This window comes from Pholcus phalangioides, unplaced genomic scaffold (genome assembly GCF_987345545.1).
Source record: "Pholcus phalangioides strain wild (caught in Gottingen) unplaced genomic scaffold, Ppha-v1.0 ptg000010l_1, whole genome shotgun sequence".
Lineage (NCBI taxonomy): Eukaryota > Metazoa > Arthropoda > Arachnida > Araneae > Pholcidae > Pholcus > Pholcus phalangioides.
In genome coordinates this window covers 20,930,842-20,955,945 of record NW_028301603.1, presented here as the reverse complement: position 1 = coordinate 20,955,945, position 25,104 = coordinate 20,930,842, and the positions used below count along the sequence as shown (strand labels likewise).

The 25,104-nt window shown below is 43.3% G+C and overlaps 1 protein-coding gene across 1 annotated transcript in view; it reads right to left on the bottom strand.

The window, feature by feature from the left end:
* The window catches only part of LOC149081097 (uncharacterized), a 97,052-nt gene that overhangs the window by 12,967 nt on the left and 58,981 nt on the right, over positions 1 to 25,104 (bottom strand). The window contains exons 19-27 of the mRNA XM_089237880.1: positions 19,990 to 25,027; positions 17,248 to 18,640; positions 15,147 to 15,476; positions 13,173 to 13,338; positions 5,476 to 5,651; positions 5,069 to 5,352; positions 3,973 to 4,346; positions 1,055 to 1,296; positions 25 to 397 (exon numbers count right to left, since the gene is read on the bottom strand). Of these exons, the coding sequence (XP_089094006.1) occupies positions 25 to 397; positions 1,055 to 1,296; positions 3,973 to 4,346; positions 5,069 to 5,352; positions 5,476 to 5,651; positions 13,173 to 13,338; positions 15,147 to 15,476; positions 17,248 to 18,640; positions 19,990 to 25,027 (8,376 nt within the window). The remainder of the gene's footprint in view (positions 1 to 24; positions 398 to 1,054; positions 1,297 to 3,972; positions 4,347 to 5,068; positions 5,353 to 5,475; positions 5,652 to 13,172; positions 13,339 to 15,146; positions 15,477 to 17,247; positions 18,641 to 19,989; positions 25,028 to 25,104) is intronic.

The following is a 25,104-nucleotide window of genomic DNA, read 5'->3' as shown; positions in this document are numbered from 1 at the left end:
CGATTGAAAACTATAATTTCTCACCGTCATATGGTGGCATCCAAGTGGATGGCCTGAGGACATTTTTGGCAGCATAGAAAGCATCCCAGACGCAGAAGTCTTCGTAGTATTTCTCCATGATGCTGTTCCTCATTTCCTCCAGTTTCCTCAGGTTGACTGATCTGAGTGAGCTGACAAAGTCGACGATGCTGTTCTGCGGTGATGGCAGCATGTACTCGAGGGAGAAATATCCTCTCTTTGTGTCGTATTCGTATTTGACGCTGCTACGCATCTGGTAGAATTCGTAGAGCAGCTCGTTGCCGCTGGTCAGCACGGTGTTTTTGACGCGGTCCAGACCGTAGTCGATGATCCTCTTCAGGATGTTGTTGACTCCCAGGAAATCATACAGGTCGGCACCCTAAAGGGAAAAATCCAGTTATGAAGTTAATATTCTGAAAAATTGCTGGAATTCTTGAGATAAAATGCAAGAAAACGCACTTATCATGGCAGAAAATGTAACTGAGAGCAAGAAAAAGTACTTGTTGTTGCAAAAAATTCAAATGAGAAACGTACTTTTTGGCTGTGAAAAAAATACAATTGTGAAGCGTACTTTTTATGTGAAAAATGGAACTAAAAAAGTATTTTGGGCTCAAAAAAATTCAACTGAAAAATGTACTTTTGCTGTCAAAAATGCAACTGAGAACAAGAAAACGCACTTGTTGCTGCGAAAAATGAAAAACAAATTTTTGTCTGTGAAAAATGTAACTGATATAAGTACTTTATGTGCTGAAAATTCAGCCAAGAATAAAGAAACGTACTTTTTACAGGGAAAAAGAAACTGAGAAACGTATTGCTATCAACAATGCAACTAAAAATTTTCTTTTTTATGTGCAAAATGGAACAGAGAAGTGTTCTTTTTGCTGCCGAAAGTACAACTGAGAATAGGAAAACGTAGTCTTTGCTGTGAAAATTGCAACAGGAAATATATAAGGAAGCGTACTTCTTGCTGCGAAAAATGCAACTGAGAAACGTACTTTTGTCTGTGGAAAATACTACTGAAAATAAGAAAACGTACTTTTTGCAATGTTGACCTCACGATGTACTCGATTGGAAGGCGGTTTCTAACGAGGTCCAGCAGCTCAGCATCAGATATCTTCTGCATGAAGAAACCCAACCTCTCTCCGAAGATGAGTACTCTCGACTGGATGCTTGAAGCGATGTCGGCCAATTCAAAACTCTCGATGGTGTACACAACACGGTTCCAGTAATCGTTGAGAGCAACATAGAGTGGACTTTTGGTTACCCTCATCATGGCATCTGCAAACGAAAAAGAAAAAAAAATTGCGACATCAATTCCGAACTACGTAGGTCTAATGTGATTTACTGGCTACATTTACGGATACTGCCATCCGTTGAACAAACACGTCGCTAGATGGCAGTCGATGGGAGAATGGATCTCATTTTCTGAAATTCCCACGCATATGCTCGTTTTAAACGAGAAAACGCAGCTGAAGTTATTTGAAGAGGTGAAGCTCAAACTTGATTCCTGTCATTAAAATTACTGCGAGCCATTAAACGATTATGTTCGAGAACAAGTAGCTTCCTTCCATCGCAATTTTCATGGAAGTGGGCCATAATAAAACCACCTCTCGCCGTGAACCGTTCCCGAACGAGCGCCTCCATCATGAGCAGAGGTTACCTCATTCCAGTCATCATCGTTACAAAATGCTTGACAGTGTGGCGTATAGTTTGGTATTATTTACACAAATAGCCTTTTATACACACCGAGTGCTTGCAAAATGTGTATTTTAATGTTGGCTTAAGATGATGGTGCTGGTGGCATTTAGATGGCTGTAGAGGGTGAACCCCTCAATTTCTTCAAGTTATTAAAGAGAAAAAAAAAATAAAGCTGTTGCTATCGAACCCGGCAATCTGTTCGGGATCCCAAAAGGATGGTTCGTATCAAATTCTAGGTTTACGGAGAGTCTGTCCCTAGCACATTTCGCCCTCTCCATGGACGTTTTGCTCATGCCATTTCTCCTCGGACATTCTGCCCCGGACATTTTACCCATGACATTTCTTCCCGGACAAGGGCCCTTACATTCCTCGCTGGATATTTTGCCTATGATGTTTCTCCCCGGACATTCCGTCCCGCACATTTTGCCCCTGACGTTTCACCCCACACATACTGCCCTAAAATTTCTCCCCGGATATTTTGCCCCGCACATTCTGTCCTGGACATTTTGCCCATGACATATCTCCCCGAATATTTTGCCCGACATTTCTCCCGGACATTTCACCCCACACGCACGTTCTGCACCCGACATTTCTTCTCGGACATTTTATCCCTTAAATTTCTTCCCGGACATTTTATCCCTTAAATTTCTTTAAGGACACTTTTCCCCTGACATTTCTCCTTGGACGGGACCAAGTGAGTGATCAAGTGAGTGCGTGAGTGCCCATATGAGTGATCAAGTGAGTGACCAAGCGATAATGCTCGAATGACATCACAAAGCCTGCAAACAGAATTATATTCTCCCTATTGAGAGTCTGATATGCCATAGTGTATGGTTCTCTAGCGTCGAGCCCACGACCATAAATGTCTTAAAACCAGATTGATCCAAAGATTAAAGTAAAAAATAATACGGTTTTTTATTCGAAGCTCTCTAGTGTGTGTATATTATAATATATCCCCCTCCTCATTACACAAGCAACATAATGTATTATGCATGTCAGTGCTGCAAGTGCCAATGAATACATTATGTAAGTTCTCGGGATTTAATTAGCTCTCAATTATGCAATCGCACCCACAATTTCTAAAGCTGAGTTTCGTTACCGCCTGAAGCAGGAAAATTGATGAGAATCGGTGATCGCTGCACATAGAAGCTGTAAGCATTGATTGAAGGCGGATAAACGAGTATATATCAGGGGCGCAGGCGGAATTTTATAAAATGCTCGTAGTGTAATATTTCACGGAAATCCTTCAGATTCATTTTTGCGGGGGGGGGGGGAATGAAATTCATGAGATTGATGGAGGGAGAAGTTTCTCTACAAAAAGTGATCAAAGTGATCATTGGAAGCAGTCACTTTTTTCCCTTAATTCACGGTTTTTACAAATTAACATTCGATACACATTCTACTAATTCCAGGTAGGAAATAGGTTTTTCTACCTCCTCACCGTTAAAAAAGAACCTCCTCAAAACAGGGTGTGCTCAAGCATTCGGAGAGAGCGGATCACTTGAGTGATCTGAAAATGTGAAGCCGGCCACTTAAGTCATCTGGAAGTGTGCCGCGATTCACTCGGCTGATGTGAAAGTGTGCCGTGGGCAACTGAAGTTATCTGGAAATGTGCCACGGGCAATTTAAGTGATCTCGAAATGCAGCCAGAAAAGCAGGATTTGATTTTGATGTACTTATTAAAGTCCTAGGTATCACCGGCACTTTAGTAATCACAAGTTATTAATTAACACTGTACACATCGGGTATATCCAGTGATATCCGATAATTTGCCTACATCACCTGTGGGGCTTTCGGTTTCCACAATCCTTGAACCTCGCTCGCTCAGGAAATGTACTTCGATTCATTCAAATGATCTGGAAATGTGTCAAGAGCCACTTAAGTAGTCTATAAAAAAGCCGCAGGTCGCTTAAGTGGTCTGTAAGTGTGCTGCCAGCTACTCGAGTGATCTGGGAGTGTGTCTATGGTCACTCTAGTGATTTGGAAATGTGATTGGCGATCTGGATACATGCTGTCAGCGACTTAAATAATTTAGAAATGTGTCACGAGCTACTGAAGTAATATGTAAATGTGCCACGGCCGCTTAAGTGATTCGATAATATTTTGTGAGCCACTTGAGTGGTTTGGTTATTTGTCACAGGCCACAACGGATGACTCCAAAGCCCACATTTGGTCCGTGTGGCCATGGGTTTAGTGTTGTATGCCTTAAAGGAAATCTGCACTAGTTTGTTAATATTAAAAATTGATGAAACTCACCATTGATAGATTCCCTCAGCATGTCTGACTTTAGGCGGATGTAGTAATAAGAGTCGATGATGAACGGAGCGTAGGATTTGACCATGGGCTCGATCTTTCCAGCCATCCATTCCAAAGCGGATTGGGTCATCTTACTGAGCCTGTAAGACACGTCGGCGATGACGTTCCCGAGCGACAGCCACAAATCTGAAGTCATTTTCATGACTTTGTCGGAGAAGGTCTTGAGATCCGTCACGAACTTCGCGTATCCTTTCTTCAAGTACGCGTACAGGTCTTCCACCGCATAGACCATGCTGTAGTAAAAATCTTCGGCGTATTCCAGAACGACGTTCTTCATCACCTCAGTCAAAATGACCATTGCGTTGTAGAATTCCCTGCGGATGAAAAATTGCGATGAATTAATAAATTTAGTTGTGGATTTTTGTAGTCAATATTTCATAGTCACAAAACTTTTAAATTGGGATTATTGTCTGGGAGAATTTTTTTTTTTTGAATGAGGGTTGGGGGGTGTTGGGCTTGGGTTCTTGAATGTCCCTGGAAAGCTCTATCTTATTAATTTATCGTTGCAATGATTGTGCACTCATCAACATTGATTGCTTTTCTCGGGACACTTTGCGGCGACGAGATATCTCCTGTGACCAAAAATTACCAGACAATCATTAGAAGAGTATGATCGAATTCCTTGTACTAGATATGAAATCCTGATCCCGACAAAGCAAAAAGTGGGGGGGGGGGGAGACATCCAACGTGTTTTCCAGGCTGCCACAATCCCGGCGAGTCAAAATCTCAAGACCGAAAACCCGACAATTCAAAAATTCTGACAATACCGAAAACCTGACAAGTCGAAATTCCGACTGACCACAATTCGATAGTACCAAACCCCTACAAGTGAAAGTCCTGACACAATTCCGAAAAAAAAAACAGGACAAGTCAATATTCCGATAGCAACGAAAACCCAATTTGTCAAATTCTGACACTACGGAAATCCCGACAATTCAAAATACTGAAATCTGGCAAGTCCGACTCCAGTCTGCGCTATTTTGTAATAAAGGTATCGTTTTGAGAATGCTGCCAGAGAGCAGAGAGTAGTACTTACTTAATACCCCGGTACATTTCTTGGGACATCTGTGCGACGTCTCTCATGTAGAACTCGTTTCTCCTGTACATCACCCAGAATTGATTCTTCATGACCTGGATGTCCCTGGATATTGCGTCGAAGTCTTCCGATACGGATGCGGTGAACCTTTCGAAATGTTTCCTCATCTCTCGCGATAAAGCCACGTGTCTTTCATTGTGCTCTTCGCAGACAGTTTTTATGAGCGATCTCGTCATTGTGACGGCGGATCTCGTCGTGCTTCTCACAACGTCTCCTGTGGCAATCTGCAAAACGTCCCAACAGAAAAAAGAAATGACGTAAGGTGTGAACACTTTCTACGCTTCAAACTTATATGAATGTAAGGATTCATTTTAAAGAAGGAAGAATTATTCCAGAAGCTTACACACCCTAAATTCGCGCCACATCCCTGGTTTCCAGTTCACCCTGGATCGAAGGATTCGTGATTTTTCCAATCCGACGAATACGAGAACGTCGGTTACTTGGCTGAAGTCGGAGAAGTGCGAAACTTTGAAAGATGCCGAATCCTCGGGGAAGGATGCGCTCATGTGCAAACCTCGGCCTCCTTTAGAAAATAACAACAATCAATTAATAATGGGTTAAAGAAAATGGCAAAAATGGATTCGGTAAGAAAATATAATACTCAAAAATATACATTACATACAGGGATTCATTTCAAACTATTGAATGATTGTGATTTGTGTTTGCGAATGCACGTCTATTAAAGACAGGAGTGATTACCATATTTGATGCCATCTGCATCTATCTTGAGAGGCACAATTCCATCGAGAAAACAAATCTTCGAGCGGATCACGGCTCCCAGGAGACAATAACGAAGACGACGCTCAGAGGCATTCTTATAAGAACCGATCAAATGGATGAAATGGTATCATTTTGACAAAAAAATACATTGGTAAAGGTTAAAACAGTGACGTGTTCCTCGACCAATGATAAATCTAGAAAGATTGAAACGGTGCCATATTCAGACCAAGGATAAATGTAAAAAGGATAACTGGTATAATTTTGACACAGGTCAAATCGGGGAACGGATGAAACAGCACCTATTTGGACAGGATAATCAGGAAAGGATGAAACGATACCATTATGACGAAGTATAAATAATCCTAGACATTTTGCCTGTTGTGGTGTTATATTTGTATTTGTATTCGAAAAGATGGAACGGTACCCCCCCCCCCTCACCAAGTATAGATCAGGAAATGGTAAAACGGTACCATTTCATTCATGAATAAATCTGGAAAGGATGAGTACCTAGTTCAGACGTAAAAAAACCCTGAAGAGACATGAGATAAAAAAAAACGACATGAATGAAGACGAGCAAATATCGTACAACAAAATTCCACCACTTGAAAGCACGTTGGGTCATTCAGCCATCACGGCTTCGTGCAGATTGTCCAATGAGTCCTTCTAGCTCACCATTCAAGATCCTTCACGAATGATATCCACCATTTCCTCAAGAAATTAGATAGTTGTCTTACCGCTTACAGTGACTTTTCTCACGAAAATAACCAACATCCCCCTATAGTTACACTCTGTTACTATCCCTCCCCACCCCATAACTCTCTGTTAACAATTCTATTATACTTTCTTGTATAGCCTTATTTCACGCGATCCCCTATAGTCATATTTTAAACCATTCATCATGACTTGCATTGCACAAAAATATCCAAAATTTTCTTAAAAACTTCTAATTTAGCGCCGGTAGTTCCCACCCATTGCCTTTGCCAATTTCTATTTAACTGAACTAACATTTTTTCGAATAAGGAGGAAATAAAAACTATTGATTTGATATTTATAGCTTCAATCATTCCGGCTCGGTGATGATGAATCAGTCAGTCAAGACATGTTATTATATATGTATAGATTAAATTTTAGATACATATAGATAAATAGATACATATTTATATAGATAAATTTTCCACCGGAAAAAAAAATATATCAAACATTTATATCTCACCCCTCCCCCCGTGGCACTTACAAATGATATACAAGTATAATATTCAGTAGAAAACTGCACAATGTGGAATTATAATCCGTTATTTCTCATTTCAAATTTGCATAATACGCACCATCGATAGGCTGAGATTTGCAAGATGCCAAGAGCGTCTTCGGTGGTCGGTCGTCGAGCTAATTACGGCAGTTGCCAATTCCTAGATACAGATTAAAACACTTTTTCCCTTGCTTATCTTTGGTTCCCCCCCCCCCTGCTCATCTCTTCGAATTATAATGAAGCTCCGTTGAGATTTCTCGCTGAAATATTTATTATTCTTAGTTTTTTATTTCTCCCACCCATCCCTTCCCCTCTAAATTCGACGCAATTGCGCGTCCAGAGGTTCGTTATAAACGGATTTGCTCATGACACACGAACACGCATCTGTATTTAACGAAATTTTCTAACGTTAAAAATCTTTTTTCTGGCGTATACATACTTATGGGGGGGGGGGGGGGAGGAAGAAGAAACTAAGATCAATTAATTAAAATTTCTATCTCTCTCCGTCCACACGACAAAAATAATAGTCAATATACAGGATTAAGTATTAAAAAAAACTGGATCTCTGACGCTTGATTTTTCGAACCATTATCTGTATTTTATGATCGAGACGAACATGAATATTTGCTTATGTAACGATAGATGAAGCAGAGAGAATAGTGTGCGGATGTAGACACATAGTTTGAGCCCCCACTAGGATTTACACGTATTTGACTTTTTTTTTTGAAGTTTTCCCTGAAATATTTAAGAGATTCACGAGTTCTCCTCGCGCTCCTGTCGCGAGGATTTTTCCTTGAATAAGGAGGGGGGGGGGGGGAAACAGATCGTCTTTAAATGAATGACACTTATTTTTAACCAATCGTCATCTAGAGGTAAAACTCGGCTGTAACGAAACATAATAGGCGATGTGCGAAACATATTTTGAACCACCGCAGACTTGCTGTAACACTTCATTTCTCGTCATAGTCGGAAATTTCGCCCTTGACATTTCACCTGCCCTGACCGTATGAGTGACTGGCTCTCCTCCCGTTCAGTATGCAGCACACCAGCAATGTGTGTTTCGCTTCATTCGAGGGGGTAAATATATGAAACGTCATGCACTACCTTAACATTTATCTGGAAAATTTCCATTGAATCGGTGCGTGGCGGAAAGTTTTGTGTGCTTTATGTGATGGCGGAGTCATGCGTGTTTGTTGTTCTATTGGGACTGCCATCTCTGACTTCTATATTTTGAGTTCAAGAAGTGTTGCCATCTGTTTTTTGGTGTTGGAAGCAATTAAGAGTGGGTGGCAGATGGGACATTTAGACTACTCCCGTCAAGATTGTGACAAGGTACATGGCATTCGACTAAACTTATGGAATCGGTATGAATTGAAATTTTTACGCCATCTATTGGTTACAACTAGAAAACTCTTGGTTGAAATCCTATTTGTGGGGGGAATTTATATTCAATGTCGACAAATTTTTCCGTTCTGTTCAATCTCTTGAATATGTCTCTAGGTCGTGATCTGATAGGCATCGGCAATGAACGTAAATCGACATTTTTATGTGCATATGCCGCAAGATATATCAGATGTCTTTCCCTCGGACACATTTGGACAGATAGAATCTCTCTTCTATCTTGTCTCAAAACCCACACGCGCGACGATGGCATTCGAATTATGCAAAACTCATGCCTCGTCTTCAAATTCCTTTACATTACATCGTGACACCTCTCTCTCCCCCCCCCCCCCGAAATCTCGTCGGTCTCGTCGCCGTCACCGCACGCAAATTCTGAATTAATGCCCACGCTTACAATTTAAAACCCCTAGTGGAATGGAGCGATCGGGTTTCCCTCCGCGATCAATAGCGTGTTATCACTTTCAACGTTGATTAATCATTTCCACGCAACAGGTTTATGAGATTCCGATAGTGAGGATGGACGAGAGGAAAACGGTGATCGCGGGTTCTCACGCGAGGACAGAATTAGGGTTAAACAACTTCCACCTCCGACATCAGTTTACTGTGATAATTCAATCCAATCAGTAAAGGGGGGAGAGGGGGGACGATCAATATATGGGAATATGGAGCGTCATTTATTCGCTGTCAGTTCATGAAGCTCGACGGTGAATTGAACCGTGCGGAATTGTTCCGAGGTCCGCGATTCTAACTGAAAAATACGTCACCGAACACTCTAATTTCTTCTATGTTTTGTTCGTGGCAAATGCTGTCGCGGGATCGTGTTTGTATTTAGTTAATTCGATCAAATACTGGATGCTGATGGCAGTGACTCGGATGTACATGTTGAACATGCAATCGCAATCGTCGAAATGAATTTGGGATTCTTACGAGCAAATATCGTGATGTCCTACACGACATGGTGACGGTAGCTCATTACATTGATCCAAAGATCGCAATGGGAAATCGAATTATTGACTTTTCTGAGTGAAAAATACGCGCGAGCGGTACAATTTCAAAATTGTACTACTGAACGACACATGCACCTCGTCCATATTCCTCTGCGGAACCTCTAACGAATTGGTACATGTTGGAATGTGCGTGTACGTGTAGTGAAACCTGACGTGAAGTTTGTTTCTGCATAGTGCTGCCATCTACCGCCAGTTTTTCTAACTATGAGTGAAAAGTGTAATGATATATACACACACACCCAGTGAATCACTTGGGACCCGGTTTGACTGTTGGCTTCGGCTCGGCGGTTGAGAAACATTGCTCTAAGTAGTTCTTATGTGTGCACACATTCTCTGTCTGTGCCACCGTTTTGATGGCTCATTTATGTGGCAGCTCACTCTCTATGTCACTCACATGCTTGTGCACTCTGAATGTCACTCACCAAGCTGTCTCTGGTAATCTAAACCCCGGCAAATTCATGATTTGTTTTGCCGAATTTTTCAAATTCTACTCTAATTTTCTTGACAACTATTTCTCAAATTTCAAATTTACCGACCTGGGCTATAGATATACCCCACTACTTTAATCCCGTGTATAAAGAACACCTGATAACTTGCAGCCCCCCCCCTCAATATTTCCTTTATTTCAGTGCGTCTGCCCCCGTCTTTGTTTAGCCAACAATGTTTTTCTCCTCTCATTTCAGAAACGGCTCTGAACTCTTGGTCCCGCGGTGATAGTGTTGTTAGGAATTCGCTATTGTTGCTTTAAGTCAACAATAATCATTCGAAATCTTATACAGGGTGATTCACAAAAAATGGGGAAACCTTTAAGAGGTGATAGTACACGCACCAACACAAGCAATTGTTATCAAAGAATGCATTGTCTAACATGAAACGCAAACGACCGCTCCGCAAACGTTAAAGCGGCATTCCTGTTGAAATTTATCGAGAGAAAAGGAACACCATGCATGCAAATGTAACCTGGGGAAGAAAAAGAAACCGTATGCAAATCTTCGTCGCAGTGAATAAAATGCGTGGACGCCAGCCCGGTGAAGTTATTCCGACGTGCAACCGTTTTAACAATAACGTACGGGATAATGACGCACTGTAGTAATACTGAGTCTGCCCCACAATGAGTGGCACACTCCTAAAAATACCTTTATTCTAACATTGCAACTCAATTAAAAATCTGAAAGGAAAAATAGATGGCAGCACACACATACTCAACCTAATATCCATAACATAATGCACACATAAGCTAACTAAAATGACTAAATTCGTGAGCGTTATTATATATATATATATTGTGTGTAGCCAAAAGGAGCAACAGGTGTTGCTTATCACATTCCCTCGGATAAGCAGCGATTATTTTTGCGATACGGAAAAGAGCTTCCGGAAAAGCGATTGCCCTGTCACTCTCATCCAGGACACGGAGACGATGATGAACAAGTTCTCATAAATCACTCGAGTCCAGAGCTGTCAAAAAAGGGAGGACATGATGTCTCATTTACCCCCTTACGTAGTGTCGCATCGCCTAATCATTCAACGGCGTTCAGACAACCAAAAGACCTCTCTTAAGACGCACATTTTTAAAGAATAACCAACAAGAAAGAACACTCGCTTCATCTTATTCTTGTCAACGCGAAGAAATTAAAGTTGCCATTAATAAATAAATTGATTCTTTCGCTTTAATACCGAGAAATTATTATTATTATTATTGGGAAACCGACTTTTCAAAAATCTGTGATACATAGTTCTTATATCATATATTAATTTTTCTAATTTTTCAATTCGTGTTCAAGTGGGTTTTGCAATAATCCCATTATCATACAGTGCAAAAGTCATTTAATATAATTTTTATTTATTTGTCATCCCTGGGCAAATTTTCGCTATTTAAAGCTGCTACTTCTTACGAAAATATTGACAGCAGAATGTCCATATTCAGCAGAGAACGTTAAAAGAATACAGTATCAGCTTTTCAAATTTAGCTATTTCACAGTGAAACTTAACTGCGACACCTCCAAAAAAATAATTTTTTATGCTGATAATTTCCATGACACTCTAGATCAGTGTTTCCCAAAGTAGGCAATATCGCTCCCTGATGGGCGATGGAATGAATGGTCTAAGGGGGCGATATAACCTACTGATTTAACATAGGATCCTATGGGTTTACGTGAGTTGGGGGGCGATGAGAGGAAAAAAATTTCTGATGAAGGGAGCAATGGACCAAAAAGTTTGGGAAACCATGCTCTAGATCATAGTTTTCCAAATTTTTTTGTTCCATCGTCCCCTCTTCAGAAATTTTTCTCTCCCATCGTCCCCCTAATCAAACAAGCCCATAGAATCCAATGGTATAACCGTAGCTTCCATCGCCCCTCTGGAGTATTCCATCGCTCACCAGGGGGCGATATTGCCCACTTTGGGAAACACTGCTCTAGATGCATTAGATTACCTTAACAATCTGATCAACCGGCAAATGTTGACCAAAAAAATCGAAATCTGATTAATCGATTTCTACGGAGCACCTTTGCGAATCTGAAGACGAACATCAAAGCCGAATGAATGAACGCCAGGACTATGCCACCGGACTTATCCAACACCACCTATAGAACAAGCCCCCCCCCCCCCCGCACGAAGCTCGTGACGTCACTGAAGAAGGCCATTTTACTTATTCCCATTGGATATAGCAGGTCGACGCATGCGATATCTTTACCTTTTTTTGCGATATATCCAATGGCAATAGGAGAAATGGCCTTTTTCACTGACGTCACGAGCTTCGTGCGGAGGCCTTGTTCTATAGGTGGTGTTGACTTATCCCGTTGCCGAGATCTCTTCCAGCCCAGTTTCGTAGCAGTCTAGAACAAAGCGTGTGCACCTAACAGTCTGGGTGCATATCTACTGATGTAGCTGATTTTTCAGTTCTGCCATCTATATTTCAGAAGTGAGTTACGTTTATTTAAGTGAGTTGAGTGTAAAGATTGAATATTTGTACCGTTGTAGGGGGGCTGTTGCTCTTTACGGCGAGATTTTTTTCAGAAAATCATAGCTGCGCAGTCCAAGGTATCAACATCATAACTTTCTTTCAGGTTGCAAAGAATGTAGTGAAACTCTTAAGACAGGTTTTCCTAGGAGCATGTGAAAACACTGATTGGCCAAAAAAACCTTAATTTCAGGTTTTTAACCAATCAGTGTTTTCGCGCTGCACACGGCGCAGAAATTCTACTCCTAGGAAAACCCGGCTTTAGGGAAAAATACACGGAAATGCAAATGTACCAATTTTTGTAGGCCCCCAAAGGTATGCATGCATTCACAGATATGCCCATTTACTCTCGCGATACTTTTCCAGTGGGTACAATTTAAACTAAAAGCACTGTATATATTATACGTATTAACATATTAGGAATAGTTCGTGTGTGTTTGGGGAAGTACGATGTCCATTTGGCGTACAGTCCCCCCCCCCCCCCCCCAGCATCATAAAACGAATAGCAAAGAAAAAGAATAAAATTTCGAAGTATAAAAGAACATGATAGTCGTAAAAACACAGAAGGATGAAAACTTTCTTCCAAAGAGAAGTCTGCTGTTTTTTGAAAGGTTTTTCCCCTAAAGAAAAAGAAATGTTTCTTCCCTATATAGGTTTTTTCCCATTTTTTTTGTTTTGTGTGGAATAACGTAAATCTGTTCGAAAGCTTACCGAGTCCAGTTACGTTCAAATCCATGGATTTATGGACTGGGTTGTAGCGGAATCGTGACTGGAATCCATCTCGTCCGTTGTTTTTGTGAGCCAAGGACAAGGTGACGTCGTCATCTTCGTTCGCTACGGATCCCGTAAGCGAATGTTGGTTCTTGTCGCTTCGCATCTGCAAATGGACATCGAAAGTCTAAATGTCTTCTTCTTTTGTGAATACGGTAATTTTGAATTTTCAAAAATTGTGTCATTATTAAACTCTAAATGTTCCGAAGTTTATATATGTTAAGGTAAATGAGATGGAAAGGTTTTTTTGCATGATCACCAGTCGTGACTCAGTAACTTTGATAAAACTATCACTTTAACCGGCGATTATGCATAATAACAGAATGTCGTAGGTAAATTTGATACATACTAAAAGATTATCACTTTTACCAACGACCATGCATAATACCCAAGTGTCGTTGGTTATAGATAAGTTATAGTTAAGGTTGAAAAAATATTTCATTATATCTCAATGCAATTGCAAAATTTGTAAAACGTTAGTTCGCTATATCAGGGTCCGATTGCAGAATTGGTAAAAGAAAGAGTTCGTTACATTGGGACCCGATTTGGTACTTACAAAACCTTGTAACAATTCGTTAAATAAATAAAAAATTATTAACTGAGAGTTCGTTATATTGGGGCTACGATCGTAGTAGTAGATCATAACAATTTTTTAAATTAGAGACCATTATATCCGGGTGTGATAGTAAAATTTCTTAAATGAGAGTTTATTATATCGGGTTACGATCGTAAAATTTGTTGCATAGGTGTTCGTTCTATGGAGGTCGGATTTTAGAGTTCATCAAATAGGACTTAATTATAGGAGTTATTTTAGGGATGTTCGGAAAAATTTGTTAAATCAGAGTTCATTATATGCGATTTAGACTCTGGCTCACAAGTACGGTCATTCAAATAATAAAATCAATGTTATCACGACAACTTTGGACCACTTTATCATACAGTACAATCTCTCAATAACGGACACCCTCGGGACAGAAAATTTCGTGTGGTGACGGGGAGTGTCCGTTAACATGTTTCAAAATACATACATTGACACTCGTTGGCGAAATTGGAAATAGTGTCCAATAACAGGGAGTGTCTGTTTCATGGGAGGTTCCACTTTATTTATAAGTACGAAATGCTGATTATGCATAATAACCGGCAAATGTATCACATCTAAAACAAGTGTTTCTAAACCTCTTTCATCCATGCCCACCCACTTTGGACCATAGGTCTTCTCGCGCCTCCCTATCTTATTCAGGGTCCTCCATTATTATTATCCAGGAACGAGACACTTGGCTAAAATCATTGAGCTTCTCTCTTGTCGGGGGGGGGGGGGTCGCATAAAATGCTGCCTGAACATTATTTGTCCCCGGGAAGGTCCCAAGGTGTCGTGCCAAAAAAATTTAAGTACATTCATCTCATCCATAAACAAAAAAATTAACAGTGGAATACAATTATTAAAGTCGCCAAAAATTATTAAAAAGTGATAACATTTGGCGACTCATCGTCTCTTGCGCTAGTTGGCGATTTATCTATAAAAAAACTTCTCTCTTTTAATTTTCTTCCCCTCTCTTTCCTCCGGCTTCTCTGTGTTCTAGAAACTACTTATTTATCTTTCTTTGTCTCCGCTGTACTTGATCATGTGTTTGAATGGCGTCATTCTAGCACTCTAGGGTTGTGGAATTTTTAAAGTAATTCTTGGCCTCTAGTGGCGTTCAAAATATTAATAATTACTTTTTCTTTTATTGACCCATAATAGTTCCGCCAAATTTTTTTTATATTTTTGTGCATATTGAAATGAGTTGAATCAGAGCTAATTTTTTTCAAAACTTCATGAAGACACCATCTTGGGAACAATGCTTGTTCGTTAGGTGCGTTTTATCTCCCACGAAACACCCAGTACATGTTGAGTTATATCATATCCATCCTTACCTCGACATCGATTTGATTCTTCAGTTTCTGGACGGTGACTTTGATCTCGTTGACAGAACGCTTCTGATCTCTGTTCAGATAGTTGAAGTTGACGTGCAAGGAGTCCTCAGACCTGCTGGTCATCAGTTCGCCGGTCAGCTTGGCGTGAAGTCCGCTCGCGGCGTGTCGCATGCTGTGCTCTACTTTCGTGTACCGCTGATCTCCTCGTGACGATCTCTGGACTCGCAATTCGGTGATTATGTGCTGTTCGTTCTGGCGTGAATACTGGATCTCGGTACGCGACAGCATTTCGTTCGATTTCAACAAATAGGTGCCTAGGAAGACAAAATCCTGTTCCAAAAAAAAAAAAACGGCATTTTATTAATTCAGTTTTAGAAAAGGGGGTATGTATTAACACGTTCACTGCGGGGCCTGAATTGCTTGTCGAGTCCGTGGGGCGCTTTTTTTTTTTTTTTAAGATTAAAACTAGTTTTGTACATGACGCCACCATGGCTATGAACATGTGAACATGTTAAACAATAGTACTCTTAGAAAACGATTATTAAATAGTGCTCTGAGGAAAATGATAATTAAATTCCGCTCTGTCAGTAACTGTGTACTGTAACAATTTTTATAAAATAGAAATCTAGAAGCGATTTTTATGGAGTACTGCTAGGCATCAATATGATTACGAACAGGACTCGCATACTAAGATTAAATAATTGATTAATAAACAATTTGTTTTTTCAGCAATGACGATAAAACAGCACCGTAGCAACAATGATTATAAAAAAGTATTCTTGCAGCAATGATTAGGCAACAGTGCGCTGGCAGCAAGGATCATAAGACAGAGCGTTTTGGCAACAATGTTATGAAAGAGTGCTTCTGACGGTAATGGATCGGTTAGGGACCTGGAAACAATGATTATAAATCATTGCAGCAATGATTATAATGATTATAAATCAATGCTCTTGTAACAATGTTTATGAAACAGTGCTTTTGTAACAATAATTAGAAATCAGTGCTCCCGTGAAACATTTTAGAAATTAGTGTGCTGCAACAATGGCGAAAAATCAGAGCTCCTTCAACAATGATTAGAAATCGGAGATTCGCAACAAGGAGTAAAAAAAGTGCTCCCGTGAAACATTTTAGAAATTAGTGTGCTGCAACAATGGCTAAAAGCCAGAGCTCCTGCAACAATGATTAGAAATCAGAGATTCGCAACAATGAGTAAAAAAAGTGCTTTAGCAGTGACATGAAACAGTGTTGTGTCAACAATTATTAAAAATCAATGCTCTTGGTATAATGATAATAAATTAGTGCTTCAGCAGCAATGTTTATGAAACAGTGTTGTGTGGCAACAATTGTTATAAATCATTATTCTTGGAACAATCATTATTAATCAGTAATATAATTTCATTGAGAAACCACACTGTATTTTTCAGGCTCTTTCGAACCCTATGTTCACGACAAAAATTTTGGTGTAAACCGCATTCTTATACTGAAATTAGGCAAATTTATACGATTTTTTTTTAAAAAGCTAACGTATAGCATTGTTAAATAAAAATCATTGTTGCCATTTTTATTGTTTTGGCACCAAGTACTAAAGAAAACTGCTGATGAGACACTATTTCCAGGATTCCGAAAAATATGGAAAACATTTCCCTGGGGGGAATGCCAACGCGGAGCTGCAGCGTAGATGCTTTTGCGTATTTTCAAAAAAAAATTTGTACCATAAATTCTTTACTAGAACATCAATATAAATAATATGCTGTAAGTCCTAAAAAAAGGAGGTGGCCCGCGAAAAACCCTGGCCCTGGATTAGGAGACGGATCAAGGAATATAGAGGCGACGGATGAACCACCCGTTAAAATCAAATTACTGTATTTTGACGTGTATGAGGTATCCCCTTTTTGCCAAAAATTGGGTCCCAAAAACGGGAGGGAGTTCCTTATACATGGATAGTATATATTAAAGATATATCTTTTCAACTTTTTTTCCATATATTAAGCCCAAAAAAATCAGGGGGTTCCTTATACACGTTAAAATACGGTACATGGAATCGGAGTACCTATTTAATGTATTTTCAAAGGTGATTCTTTAATAATTGTGCGATGCTTACCCTTTCAAGCATGGGGTGAGTGAAGGTCAGCGTGGTCTTGCTGGAAAGTTCGTCCCTCTTTTGCAGTGCGTGTCTTTCGAATCCTAAGGTGGTGTGCTTGGTCTTGTCTCTCCCGGCGTCCCAGTAGAAGTCGATGCCACCAGAGTTGACTCGTCCCGACTTGGCCAACCTACCCTTCAGCTCGAGATCTCGTAGCGGGAACATGAGTTTGGCGGACACCTCTGTGCCGGTCATCTGTCCATTGGAGATGTCTGATAGTTTCGTCGAGTAACCCAAGCTCTTGCCGGTCTCTTCGTCCCAGACCAGGACGGCCTCGCTCGACGAGGACTTGGCGTCACTCTGGAGCAAGTACTTCAACGACATGGTCCTGCTGTGATAGTTTGATTTCAGGATCACCTCTTGGTTCGAACGGTGGTACTTGGACGTGGCTGTGACGGTCATCGGAAGGAGCGGCATGTCCAGGGAGGCGTGTTTCATTCCCGTCGAGTGGATGATTTCGCCCTTGGCCATCTCCCTCCCGTTGTTGCGGATGACCAGCGATCTCTTGGCTAGGTTTCCGTTGTAAGTGAAGTCAAACTCCCTTGCGGACCTGTAGGGCGTCCCCACACGTACCGTCGTCAGGGAATCGGTGGCGTTCACCCTGCGGAAGAGGTTGAAGAACAGCCTGTAGTCGTTGAGCATGTATTCGACGTTGGCGAATGTCTGAGTTCGTCCGCTCTTCTGGTTCTGCAGCCTGAGGAAGACTTGGCTGTATTTCGGGAACGGCGTCGATGCTTCGAATATGGCGTTGAAGTTCGAGTTGAGGGTCGACAGGTCCAGAGTCGCGTTCATGCTGAAGGGCTCCTGCCACGGTAGCCTGTAGGTGACGGCTATCGAGTGCTGGTTCTTGTTACTTATTGCGGAACAGGAAGCGGAGTACATCTGTCTGTCCGGAGTGAAGAACTGTCCGTAAACGCTCATTTTTCGGTTCCATTCCAACTGCGTCTGCAGCGACGACTTCCTGGAATTCCTCTCGAACTCGCCGTCGAACGTCAGTCGGCTTCCCTGCAGCTTGTAGGTTCCGTATAGGCTGTATCTCTCCGGTGCCACGGATATGGTCAGCCTGCCGTCTAATGCGGTCATTTCTCTGTTGTAGTGCAGGTTACCAAGCAGCTGCACGGTCGGGTACTGACGGTTGGGGAGTTTCAAAACGACGGACATGTCCTCGGAACCCTGTGTCCTGTTCAGCTTCATCGTGATGCCGAAAGCGTCGTACGTCCTGTGGGAGGACTTGAATTTGAGGTTCCAGTCGAAGTTCCTGACGCGGTCGTTCTTGTAGTCCAAGTCGACGCGTACCATCCGGAGTGGCTCGTGAGGGGTGTTGACGGCGAGGAAACCTTCTACAGATGCCCACCTGAAAATAATTAGGGAAAAATTACCAATTAAAAACATGCACCAGTTCTCTAATGATAGCAGCAGAGAAACATGCGGAGGAAAATCAGAGGGACGGAATTGTGATTTACGAAAAATTCCCTGACAGCAATTCACTACTGGGGAAAATTCATCCACTAACAATTCACCAACAACAGTTCGCAACGAGAGAGTGAGCTAGTGATTGGGCAAGTGAGCGAGCAATGACCGAGTCAGTGGGACAGTGGGTGGTTAGAGAGTGAGTGACGTAATAAGAGTGAATGAGTAAGCCACCTAGTGAGTAAATGAGTGAGCGACCAAGTGAGTGAGCTAGCTCACTAGTCCTAGCTGCAGGCCGGTTTTCTCAGTCACTGACGTGTTCATTCGCTCAATCACTCACTCATTCGCTGATTTGCTCAATCACTCACTCATTCGCTGATTTACTCACTCACCCACTCCCTTGCTTATTCACTAACTCTCTCACTTGGTTTCTTAATTGCTTCTTCACCCATTCGCTCATTCAACAACTCATTTGCTCACTCACTCGTTTGCTCCTTAATTCACTCGCTCATTTTCCTTCGTTTGCTCATTCATTCACTACATCATCTGCTGATTCATTCATTCACTATATCATCTGCTGATTCATTCATTCACTATATCATCTGCTCATTCATTCATTCACTATATCATCTGCTCATTCATTCATTCACTATATCATCTGCTCATTCATTCATTCATTATATCATCTGCTCATTCATTCATTCGCTCATTTGCTCACTCACTCATGTCGAACTGTTCCCTGTGAATTTTCCCATCTTCACTCACTCAATTTCTAACTTGGTCCCCAATTTTCTCAATTGCTCACTGTCTCGTTCATTCACAAACTCACTTAATTGCTCATTTACTCACTCATTCACTCTCAATTGCTCATTTACTCACTCATTCACTCTCAATTGCTCACTGTCTCGTTCATTCACAAACTCACTTACTTGCTCATTTACTCACTCATTCACTCTCAATTGCTCACTGTCTCGTTCATTCACAAACTCACTTACTTGCTCATTTACTCACTCATTCACTCTCAATTGCTCAATCACCCACTCAATTATTCATTCAACAACTCATTTGCTCAATCACCTACTCAATTGTTCATTCAACAACTCATTTGCTCACTCACTAGTTGACTTGCTCACGCGCTCATTAGCCTTTTAATGAATTTTTCTTACGGTGAATTTTGCTCACAGTGAAATACGTTGCGTTGGATTTTCCAGGCACGGTCACCCTCGCCCCCCCCCTGTGAGGCGGGGCAATGAATATAAGACAGCGTGGAGTAAGTTTTGTTCGGGTACTTACTGGGTACGTTTCATGCTGGATGCTACTCTGTACTCCTTGTTGGATACCAGAACGGTCAAAGTGCCGTCGAAAGTTTCGGGCCCATCGCTTCTTAAGGTCCCAGTGATGCTCGCTGAGTGGGACGGGAGCAGCGAAGACTTGACTTTCAGTTCCACCAGCTTCATGTGGTCGTAGTTCTGTATGTTGGCGACTATCTCGTGCTGGGAATCGGCGTACGCGGTCACCGTGAGAGCTATGTCTCTGTTGTTGCCGTTGATGTACTTGGCGAGGAGCCTGAGCGTGTTCGGGCGCAGCATGTCGCTCTCCACAGTGGCGTCCGCGACCGCCTGGTTGGCTTCGTTTTGGTAGGATGCCGAAACCTTGTGAGTGTTACCAGATATGGCCAAGGTTATCTGGCCCTCGATCTTGTTGTCCCTCCTGTTTTGGGAATAGAATCCTCCGATTTCGGTCGGTGGGAGGAGCGGACTCCTGACCGCCAATCCGAATTTCCCGCTCTTGCTTTGTTTCTCGAAGAATGTGACGAGGTTGTGCTCCTCACGGAAGAGTTCCACTTTGGCACTAGCTTCGAGCTTCTTTCCTGTTATGTGCTTCGATTGCAACAACATGGACGCTTTGCTGTCTTTTATCAGAGGTGTCTCTACTGAGCACCTGATCAAGTTGTTTTCGGCGTCTTGCGTGTATTCAGCGTTGAGGACGTGCGAACTTCCGGGGTACAAGACAGATACCGTCGCCTTTTGACCAGCCATGGACTCGCTGTTCTCGACTTGCGTCTTAACGACGAGGTTCTTGAAGTTTGTGAACGGCGCGTCGACGCTGAAGGACGCCTTGAACGGAACCTGCAATTTCTTCGAGGTTTGTACCGACAGCAGCAGGTTCTTCGATTCCGTGTTCACCTTGAAGGACATGTCATAGACTTCGGCTTCGGACTTGAGTACGGTGGACACGTCCAGCTTCTTCAGGATCGTGAGAGGTGTCCTCAAAGTGAATTGACCGTCGAAAGGTTTCCTCTTGGACATCATCATCTGGCCGTTGAAACTCAAAGCGTCGAACGATGAGAAGGGGGTCTTGACTTCGACTTGGAGTTTGAAAGGTCCGTTCCTCGGATGCGTTACCGTCAACGAGTTGTCTATCGTGCGGTCTTCCCACTTCACGACGGCTCTGGCTCTGCACTCGTCGTCGGTCTGGTCCAGAGTAACCACGATCTGGCCAGTCTGGATTGGATGGTAGGGTGTTTTGAGTTCAAGATTGAAAGCCTGGTTCTTCTGGTAATTTACGGAGAGTAAGTACAGGGGTTCTTCTTTCTCTGACCGGACGCTGATCTTCCCTCTGAGTTCTTTCGACCCGACGTGGTACTCGGCGTCAGTGGTCATCTCACGGAGGCTCTGGAATGGAGTCCGCACAGTGACTGTGAACACTCCTTGCCTGCCCCGAATGACCTCACATTCCGCGGAAACCTCTACCTTGTTCCGGTTCTCCCATCTCGCCACCAGGTTTGCTGTTTTCCTGGGACCTGATACATCGCTCGAAAAGTCCAATCCGTACGGGCCGTATTTTCCGAAAGGTGATGTCAGGGATAGTTTCCCGTCAATTCGTCGATCCCCCAATGTTATCCTGGTTGTGAAGGAAGCCCTCTTCGAGTCATCCAGTTGGACGAACGTCTCGGCGTTGATTCCTCCATTGCTGTTCTTGTACTTCGCGGAGAAGCGTAGATCCCTCGCTTCCTTGAAAGGGCTCGTCACTCCCGCGTTGACGACTAGCTCACCGGGCTTTCCCTCGTAACTGGCTGTTAGTGTTGTCTTGACGGTGTTCTTTTCGAATTCCAAGAACAGGCTCTTTTCTCTGCGTCGGTTTTCGGCGCGTCCGCTCAGTCCCAACCTTTCGGCTACTCGGAAAGGGGTTTTGATGATGACGTCGAAATAAGGAGACTCTCTGTTCATCATGAAGGATCCACTCAAGGAGAGCATTTTGCTCCTTTCACGTGCCCACTCCACGGACAAGTCCACGGTCTTCTTGGGTGTCGTGACGTCGTAACGTCCCGTCAGTTGATAGCGTTTTACCCCGCCGACGTTGCTCAACAGCGACAGCTGGGTCTCGGCGCTCATCATCCTATAGTGCTTTCCGGATCCCTCGAATGAGACCATCTCCTTGCCGTTCAGCTGAGTTTTCAGCTTGGACTTGAGTTCGAAGTCGCCCAGCTCGTATTCGGCCTCCATCACGAAGCTCTCGAAATCTCTGTAGAAAGTTCCCAACCGTACCATGACTTCCTTGGTTGGCAACCTGTCCTGGTATTTGACGTTTACAGTGAAAGCGTCCTTGTTGCCTATCTGTAGGTTGGAATTGTGCAAAAAGTACCCAGGGTTGTACGTCTGTGAGACTCCGGCTTTCCAGTTACTGACACCGTTCATGTACGAGGTCATGTGGAAATTGCTCTCAAAGTTCAGGCTATCCTTGACGCTGAGTTCGTGGACCAGTGCTACTCCTTCTCCGTTCAAGCTCGTCTGGAGCCGAGACATGAAGTCCCAGTCTTGTGTGCTGTGCACCACGTCCACTTTGATCTCGTCGAACCCTCTGATGGGAGTGTTGATCTGGAGAGATCCTTCGATATTCCTGGAACGATAGCTTTGTTTGTTGGATCCTGTCAAGAGGAAAGACGACCTCTTCTTGCCGTGCGTGACGTCCATTACAGTTTTGATTTCGGAGTTCTCCATCTTGTGCTCGACGTTCACGGCGATTTTCTGATTGCTCCTAAACATGGGGAGCTTCCATTTGATCATTGCGTCTAGATCGACCCTCTTGAGCGATAACGTCTTACCCTCCGTGCTCAACATCAGTGAATGGTCGCGTGGCAGTTTTGAGTCCAAATTCAAGATCAGGGTGTCGGGAGTGCGTTTGAATGCCGTCGACACCATAAGATCGTCGTATCCGTCGAAAGAGAGGCATTTGGATGTAAAGTGGACTTTACCCTCGAAGTTCTTCTCGAAAAACGTGAATCTCTTGAAACCGGTGACACCGAACGTCATCTTCTGGCATCTACCCCAGTTGACCTGGCTCAGAGTGTTCAGCGTGATTCCGTCGTTGTCGTAGGATGTCTTCCACGAGACCGTTTCCATTCCCCTCACTGGAGTGACGGCGTCGATGTCCAACGAGCAGATCCTCCTCCTTCCGTTGAGCTGATGGCGAGATTCAATTACGACGTTGGAAACTTTACCCGGGGCCCATTTGAGTTCACCCGTTGTCTTGTAGCCACCCGCTGTCGTACCGTGGGTCACCTCGGCCGATACGTCTTCGGCATACGTGAATGGTGTCTTCAGCCTGAATCCACTGGTGGATCCATCATCCTTGGGGTAGCTGTAGAGTTCGCTGATTATAACTTTTCTGAATCCCCAACTCATGACGACGTTGTTGGAGAATTCCCTCGTGTTGTGGAGATGGGTGACGTTGAGAGCCATGTTCTCGTAACCGGGTATTACGGTCTGCACCCCTAAGGTAGCGTCGATGTTGATCTCGTTTCTGCCGATGACAACCTTGCCGTCACTCGTGATGCCATACTTCTTCTCTCCGCCGATGTTTGTGCTCAGTTCCGTGGACCACTGCATGTCTTCGTCCGCGTGTCTAACACTAGCCGATAGCACTTCGTAGCCCCGATAGGGTGTCGTGACTGTCAAGGCCGATGAGACCCTGTTGATTTTTCTGTCGAGGAGTATGTTGTTGCTCAGGGTGAAGGTCGCCTTCTTTCTGTGTGACCATTCGAGCTCCCCTTTGTACAGCGAGTTAAAGACGCCTGCGAACAGCCGTCCCTCGCGGTTGGTCGAAATCGTGCCTCGAATCGTTTGCCTCTGGACCTGGGTCGTGAACTTGGCGTCGTAGCCGTTCGCCTTGTAGTGCAGTTCTCCTCCGACGGCGACACGCTTCGTGCGGTCGCGATCGGCGTCCCACATGACTTCCATCGACGCGGTCTTGAACGATCGGCTGCGCTTGGCCTCGACGTTAGCGGACACGTGTCTCCAGGCAGCCATCTGCACGTCCACGCTACTCGAGAACTTCTCGCCGGAGGACTGCACAGCAGCTGTCGTGACGTATACATCTGAGTCGAGCGAGACGTGGAGGAGCATCTTGTGGTTTATGGCCGGTCCGATAGAGTATTCGGCACTGGCTCTGTACTGGTGCTGCCTTGAGGGTTTATATTCCATGAAAGCTGAGTAGTGACCGCGACGCATCCCGACAGATCCCATAAACGCGATTGGCACGTTCTCGTTGTATGTAACTTCAATTTCTACTTCGTATTTCGTCCTGTCCGAGTCACTGCTGTTCTTGAGCTGGCTCATGAAACCGATCCTTTCGCCTCGTTGCCATTGGACGCTCGTCACCCATCGGTATTCGCTCATACCAGTGTCACCGATGTCGGTCAGAATTCTAGCTTCACGTCCTGGATATTTCAGCTTGGCCTCGATCCGCAGATTTTTCAACCCTTCAGTCCTCAATCCAATCTCCAAGAAAGTCGATACCTGCTTGTTCTTCTGGTACTTCAGGTCGATAGAGTTCACCAGCACCCTGTTGGTGTTCTCGTGCTTCATCTTCAAATTGTAGTTCATGTTCTTCTCTGGGTAACTGAATCTCAGGGTGGTGTCGACGGTGTTGTTCCACAGGTCTCCGGTGTAGCGGACGATCTCTTGTATTTCGATCTTGTGCACTCGCATTCTCGCGGGATCCCCGATGTTGATGAACAGAGAGTTCTCCTGGTGCCCCCTGGTCGACATGGAATCCAGGGTTATCGCCGTTTCCCATTCCGGAAAAGCGCTAGCATGTAAGTTCAGTATGGCGTTGTATTTCCTCAGCGCTGCTGCTGATAAGTTCCTGAGTTTAGCGTTCATTCCAGCCTTGTACTGTCTTCCTCCCATCAGCCTGTATTCGGTGTTGACTCGCGCGAACGAACCGTCTCCCAGCTGGGCTTCCCACTTGATATTCGATTCTAGTGCGTGGCTGTTCAGGTCCAGCTCACCCTCATAATGCTGATCTTGCTTGTTCCTTTCGAAGTTTCCTGCGTGAGAGAAATTGATAGCCTGCGTTAAAATTCAATTTCAAAAATGTTTATATTTTTCTTCAAATTGAGAATTA